Genomic DNA, 7500 nt, shown 5'->3' on the forward strand with positions numbered 1-7500 from the left:
CGAGAAAGAGCCCGCGAGCGAGAAAGAGCCCGCGAGCGAGAAAGAGCCCGCGAGCGAGAAAGAGCCCGCGAGCGAGAAAGAGCCCGCGAGCGAGAAAGAGCCCGCGAGCGAGAAAGAGCCCGGCGAGCGAGAAAGAGCCCGCGAGCGAGAAAGAGCCCGCGAGCGAGAAAGAGCCCGCGAGCGAGAAAGAGCCCGCGAGCGAGAAAGAGCCCGCGAGCGAGAAAGAGCCCGCGAGCGAGAAAGAGCCCGCGAGCGAGAAAGAGCCCGCGAGCGAGAAAGAGCCCGCGAGCGAGAAAGAGCCCGCGAGCGAGAAAGAGCCCGCGAGCGAGAAAGAGCCGCGAGCGAGAAAGAGCCCGCGAGCGAGAAAGAGCCAGCGAGCGAGAAAGAGCCAGCGAGAAAGAGCGCGAGCATTTATATAGAAGAGTGCCAATTTGGATTCAATGACACTTTAAAAAGCGGTGCAAAAATATCAAAGTCACTCACTCTTTGAACAAAACTTGTTCTCCTTCCGCGTCCTTCCAGTTTTCTTCAAACAGTTATCACAGACGAATCTATAAAGGCAAAAAAGGACCTAGATTAATTGCAAATCAATCATCAAATATCTACAAAATGCATAATTGAGACGGCCATGACATGGGGCCCCGGCAACCGAGGGTGGGCAATTGGTCAATTCGAGAATCATCACCTTACATGTGGACGTGGTGGTATCAGAACTTACCCCGATGGCCAGATGATATCGTAGTGCAGCACACAAATCTGATGCATTTTCCTTCCACATTCTTTACAATCCACAAACCTGGGGACGAGAAAAGCAAGAAGTTATAAAAGCTGCAAAGAAGCGCGGGAAGGTCAGCAGATGTCAGCAGCTACTCACGGCTCAGGATCCAGCATGTCGTTCTTCTTTTTCTCAACTGTTCTTTGGAGATTGTCCTAAAATAAAAAAAAATAATGACCGTCATCTGCCGTTACCTTTGTGCTTGTCATCAGTCCTCTTCCATAAATCTCTAAGCATCACCATCGACATCCCGCCTGATAATCCCCATAGGACGCAGCGTTAGAAGACAACTTACGTTTGAGGCTGGGAAGGATCATCCCCCAAAGTGACGTTGTCCCCCTGAATCTCAGTGAAACACTTTTCACAGAAGTGATACCTAAAATAGAGAAATAATGGAGTTTTCATAATAATCTGAACTAGAACGTGACACACCCGGCCATCATTCTGTGGTAGTACAGCCACGTGAAGACCCCTAAAGATGTGGGGAGGGGGACCGCCTGGAAGTTACCTGTTCTGATAGCTGAAGTACGGCGGCATCGCGAGGGATGGTGCAGAGCTGCTTCCCGTAACAGCACAACGTCTGAGGTGAAAACTCAAACTGAGGGAGCAACGGAGAAGAGATACTTAGGAGACGCGGTTCCTCCCCAAATCCACCACAGCAGAAAGCCTTGGTCCACGTCTTACCTTGCGTCCACAGCAGTAGCCCAGTGACTGCATAACCGGGTCAATCTCCTGCTCGAACACCTCGGCGAGCTTGGTGCAGTATTTGTAAACCCGGGAAGTCTTGCGGTTATACAGCCAGGCGTTGTTGAACATGAGCCACACGTCGTCCACGTACTGCCACGGCTCCTGGTACTGGCCCGTGTCCAGCTTCCGCTTTATAGTGGATAAGTCCATGGGATTCTTCACAATATCAAAGTAATCCTAAAATAGAAATGTCGGGGGCGTCAGTGAGTCCGATTTCTTGCAAAACCCATCTGCAGGTGAATGGTCTCAAAGTGATCAACTCAACGTCATGGAAAATCTGGGGATGGGTCTGATCCCCTTTACTCCTCAGCATCATAACTGTGTGACCAATATTGTTAAAGGGGGTTTTCCACTATTCTTAAAGGGAACGTCTCACCTACTCATCTGCGGGGCAGTCCGATACGGTAGGGTCCGATGGGCGTCGCTGCTCTCTGCTCCAGGCCTCCTCTATCCTTTGGATCGCCGCCCGTCATTCACAGGCCTCCACTTTGCTCTGCCCTGCAATACGCAGGAGCGGGGAAAGGCCAAAAACCTCTTGCGCCACGCATTACAGTACTTTGCTCTGCCCACAGCAAGGCAGAGCAAAGTGTCCAGGAACGCAATGGAGGGCAGTGTGTGGATGACTTAGGACGCGTCATCCACATGAAGCCAGGCCATAGCACAAGATGGAGGCAGCGCCGGACCTGAGAGCAGAGACGCCCATCAGACCAGAGCGTATCAGACCGCCCTGCAGTAGGTGACAGGTTCCCTTTAAACTGGACCCCAAACATTTCATGCAGCGTAACAATTGACAATCACCCTTCCTCTGGTCCAGTGCTGCTGCTCGGGTTTTAGCTGCCGCAGTGAGGTCACAGAGACTGTTCACATCACCACTGCAGCCAATCACTGAGCTCAGCTGCTGTGTCATTTTACATTAACAGGAAACATTTCTGAAAGTCGTGAAGCCCTTTAAAGAAACTGTACTCACTGGTATACCCAGCAACTGTGGATCAACCGGTTGTCGAAAGGCAATGACTCCGGATCTTGCCGATATAGCGCTTCCAGAGTCGGCATCAGGGCTTGGCGGAGCTCCTCTGGTTTAAATACTGAAAACAAAAGAAATTACATATTTAAAATGGTCAGAATTACACCAATTGATTTAGAAAAAAAATACAATTATATATAATAAAAAAAAATCTAAAAATAATAAATTATTAAAATATATATATATATATATATATATATATATATATATATATATATATATATATATATATATATATATATATATATATATATATATATATATATATATAATTTTATTTGTAATGAAGGGAATTTTGTTTACTTACCGTAAATTCCTTTTCTTCTAGCTCCAATTGGAGACCCAGACAGTGGGTGTATAGCTACTGCCCTCTGGAGGCCGCACAAAGAACTACACTTAAAAGTGTAAGGCCCCTCCCCTTCTGGCTATACACCCTCCCGTAGGAGTACAGATTCCTCAGTTTTAGTACCAAAGCAAGAAGGAGGAAAGCCAATAACAGTTTCAAAACAAATTCAATCCGATAACACGATCGGAGAACTTAAGAAACAACATGAACAACATGTGCACCCGAAAAAACGAAACCCTAAGAACAAATAGGGCGGGTGCTGGGTCTCCCAATTGGAGCTAGAAGAAAAGGAATTTACGGTAAGTAAACAAAATTCCCTTCTTCTTTTTCGCTCCTAATTGGGAGACCCAGACAGTGGGACGTCCAAAAGCAGTCCCTGGGTGGGTAAAAAGATACCACATGAACGGGCTGTCAGACAGCCTCTTCCTACAGGTGGGCCACCGCCGCCTGAAGGACCTGTCTACCTAGGCTGGCATCTGCCGAAGCGTAGGTATGCACTTGATAGTGTTTGGTAAACGTGTGCAGACTCGACCAGGTAGCCGCCTGGCACACTTGCTGAGCCGTAGCCTGATGCCGTAATGCCCAGGACGCACCCACGGCTCTGGTAGAATGGGCCTTCAGTCCAGATGGAATCGGAAGCCCAGCAGAACGGTATGTGTGAAGAATTGGTTCCTTGATCCACCGCGCCAGGGTGGATTTGGAAGCTTGATCCCTTATGCTGACCAGCGACTAGGACAAAGAGCGCATCCGAACGGCGTAGAGCCGCCGTGCGAGAAATGTAAATCCTGAGTGCTCTCACCAGGTCCAACAGATGTAAACCCTTTTCAAATTGGTGAACTGGATGCGGACACAAAGATGGTAAGGTGATATCCTGATTGAGATGAAAGGAAGAAACCACCTTGGGAGAAAACTCTGGAATTGGACGCAGTACTACCTTGTCTTGGTGAAACACCAGGAAGGGAGATTTGCAAGATAACGCCGCTAGCTCGGACACTCTTCGAAGAGACGTGACCGCCACAAGAAAAACTACCTTTTGTGAAAGCCGAGAAAGGGGAACCTCTTTCAAAGGCTCGAAAGGCGGCTTCTGGAGAGCAATGAGAACCTTGTTCAGATCCCAGGGTTCCAATGGCCGTCTGTAAGGAGGAACGATATGACAAACTCCTTGGAGAAACGTGCGTACTTTAGAAAGCTGTGCCAAGCGCTTCTGAAAGAATACGGATAGCGCGGAGACTTGACCCTTAAGAGAGCTAAGCGACAAACCTTTTTCCAACCCAGACTGCAGGAAGGAAAGAAAAATTGGCAATGCAAATGGCCAGGGAGAAAACCCTTGAGCCAAGCACCACGCTAAGAATATCTTCCACGTTCTGTGATAGATCTTAGCTGAGGATGGTTTTCTAGCCTGTCTCATTGTGGCAACAACCTCCTGAGATAAACCTGAGGCCGCTAGGATCCAGGACTCAATGGCCACACAGTCAGGTTCAGGGCCGCAGAATTCAGATGGAAAAACGGCCCTTGAGACAGCAAATCTGGACGGTCTGGTAGTGTCCACGGTTGGCCTACCGTGAGATGCCACAGATCCGGGTACCACGACCTTCTTGGCCAATCTGGAGCGACGAGTATGGCTCGATGGCAGTCGGACCTGATTTTCCGGAGAACTCTGGGTAACAATGCTAGAGGTGGGAACACATAGGGGAGTCGGAATTGCGACCAATCCTGAACCAAGGCGTCTGCCGCCAGTGCTCGGTGATCGTGAGACCGTGCCATGAAAACTGGGACCTTGTTGTTGTGCCGTGACGCCATCAGATCGACGTCCGGCGTCCCCCAGCGGCAACAGATCTGCTGAAACACGTCCGGGTGAAGTGACCATTCTCCTGCGTCCATGCCCTGGCGACTGAGAAAGTCTGCTTCCCAGTTTTCCACGCCTGGGATGTGAACTGCGGATATGGTGGACGCTCTGCTTTCCACCCACGTCAAAATCCGTTGGACTTCTTGAAAAGCTTGGCGACTGCGTGTTCCCCCTTGGTGGTTGATGTAAGCCACCGCCGTAGAATTGTCCGACTGAATCCGAATCTGCTTGCCTTCCAGCCATTGTTGGAAGGCTCGCAGGGCAAGATAGATTGCTCTGATTTCCAGAACATTGATCTGCAGGGTGGACTCTTCCAGAGTCCACATCCCCTGAGCCCTGTGGTGGAGATACACCGCTCCCCACCCTGATAGGCTCGCATCCGTCGTGACCACTGCCCAGGACGGGGGAAGGAACGACTTTCCCTGTGACAATGAGTTGGGGAGAAGCCACCAACGGAGAGAGTCCTTGGCAGTCTGAGAGAGGAAGACAGTCCTGTCGAGGGACGTCGATTTCCCGTCCCATTGGCGTAGAATGTCCCATTGTAGAGGGCGCAGATGAAACTGCGCGAACGGGACTGCTTCCATTGCTGCTACCATCTTTCCTAGGAAATGCATGAGGCGCCTCAGTGAGTGCGACTGGCTCTGAAGGAGAGATTGCACTCCAGTCCGTAGCGAGCACTGCTTGTCCAGTGGAAGCTTCACTATCGCTGATAGAGTATGAAACTCCATGCCAAGATAAGTCAGAGATTGGGTCGGGGTTAGATGAGACTTTGGAAAGTTGATAATCCACCCGAAACTCTGGAGAGTGTCTAGTGCCACCTTCAGACTGTGTTGGCATGCCTCTTGAGAGGGTGCCTTTATAAGCAGGTCGTCTAGATACGGGATGACCGAGTGACCCTGCGAGTGCAGAACAGCTACTACTGCTGCCATGACCTTGGTGAAGACCCGGGGGGCTGTTGCCAGACCGAAAGGTAACGCTACGAACTGTAGGTGTTCGTCGTGTATGACGAAGCGTAGGAAACGCTGATGCTCTGGTGCGATCGGCACGTGGAGATACGCATCTTTGATATCTATTGATGCTAGAAAATCTCCTTGAGACATTGAGGCTATGACGGAGCGTAGGGATTCCATCCGGAACCTCCTGACTTTTACGTGTCTGTTGAGCAACTTTAGATCCAGGACGGGCCGATACGATCCGTCCTTTTTTGGGACCACAAACAGATTGGAGTAAAAACCGTGACCTTGTTCCTGAAGCGGGACGGAGGTCACCACTCCTTCCGCCTTTAGAGCGGCCACCGCCTGCAACAGAGCATCGGCTCGGTCTGGTGGTGGAGAAGTTCTGAAGAAACGAGTTGGCGGACGAGAACTGAACTCTATCCTGTACCCGTGAGACAGAATATCCCTCACCCAACGGTCTTTGACGTGTGACAGCCAGATGTCGCCAAAGTGGGAAAGCCTCCCACCGACCGCGGGTGTGGGAATCGGAGACCGCAAGTCAGGAGGACGCCGTTTTGGCAACGGTTCCTCCGGCTGCCCTTTTTGGGCGTGACTGAGACCTCCAAGAATCTGAGCGTCTCTGGTCCTTTTGAGTCTTTTTTGACGATGCGAATTGGGACCTGCCCGGTCCTCGAAAGGACCGATAACCAGACTGACCCTTCCTTTGTTGGGGTTTGTTTTGTCTGTGTTGCGGTAAGGATGAGTCCTTACCCTTGGAGTGTTTGATGATTTCATCCAAACGCTCTCCAAACAATCGGTCACGAGAAAAAGGCAAATTGGTTAAGCACTTCTTGGAATGAGAATCTGCTTTCCAATGTCTCAACCACAGGGCCCTACGCAAAACAACGGAGTTGGCTGACGCCACTGCCGTGCGGCTTGTAGCGTCAAGAACAGCATCAATCGCGTACGACGCGAATGCCGCCATTTGCGAGGTCAATGGTGCTACCTGCGGGGCACATGCACGTGTGACGGAGTCAACTCGCGCAAGCCCGGCTGAGATAGCTTGGAGTGCCCATACGGCCGCAAAAGAAGGCGCTAATGACGCTCCAATCGCTTCATAGATGGATTTCAGCCAGAGCTCCATCTGCCTGTCAGTGGCATCTTTAAGTGCCGCTCCATCTTCAACTGCAACCAAGGATCTAGCTGCAAGCCTGGAAATTGGAGGATCCACTTTTGGACACTGGGTCCAACCCTTGACCACCTCAGGGGGAAAAGGATAGCGTGTATCTTTAAGCCGTTTAGGAAAACGCCTTTCAGGATAAGCGTGGGGTTTCTGGATTGCGTCTCTAAAGTCAGCGTGGTCCAGAAAAGTGCTTAAAGTACGCTTAGGGTATCTGAAATGGATTCTCTCGTGCTGCGAAGCTGACTCCTCCACAAGAGGAGCTGGTGGGGAAATATTTAACATCTTATTGATGTTAAATATAAGATCATTAACTATGGCGTCACCATCTGGTGTATCTAGATTGAGAGCGGTCCCAGGATCAGAATCCTGATCAGTTACGTCCGCCTCATCACCCATAGATTCATCTCGCTGGGATTCTGACCATTGAGATGAATGTGAAGGCCCGTCATAGCGAGCCCGCTTAGGCTGCCCGGGGCCATCGTCCGAGTCAGAGTCTTCACCCTGAGGTGTATATGCCCGTCCCGGAGCTTGGAGCTGAGGGGGACCAGGGGGCAATGATTGCACAGTGTCCGTGGCCTGAAGTACAGGCCTAGCTCGCAATGTGTCAAGAATTTGTGACATAGTGAGAGACATTCTGTCAGCAA

At 50.5% G+C, this 7500-nt stretch overlaps 1 protein-coding gene across 1 annotated transcript in view; it reads right to left on the reverse strand.

The window, feature by feature from the left end:
- Positions 1-475: 475 nt before the first annotated feature.
- CREBBP (CREB binding lysine acetyltransferase) overlaps positions 476-7500 on the reverse strand; it is a 71490-nt gene continuing 64465 nt past the window's right edge. Inside the window, 10 exon segments of the mRNA XM_075319782.1 lie at positions 476-551; positions 719-796; positions 875-911; positions 914-930; positions 1071-1151; positions 1284-1303; positions 1305-1373; positions 1460-1699; positions 2490-2524; positions 2527-2607. Coding sequence (XP_075175897.1) covers positions 476-551; positions 719-796; positions 875-911; positions 914-930; positions 1071-1151; positions 1284-1303; positions 1305-1373; positions 1460-1699; positions 2490-2524; positions 2527-2607 — 734 coding nt within the window.

Source organism: Anomaloglossus baeobatrachus, chromosome 7 (genome assembly GCF_048569485.1).
Source record: "Anomaloglossus baeobatrachus isolate aAnoBae1 chromosome 7, aAnoBae1.hap1, whole genome shotgun sequence".
Lineage (NCBI taxonomy): Eukaryota > Metazoa > Chordata > Amphibia > Anura > Aromobatidae > Anomaloglossus > Anomaloglossus baeobatrachus.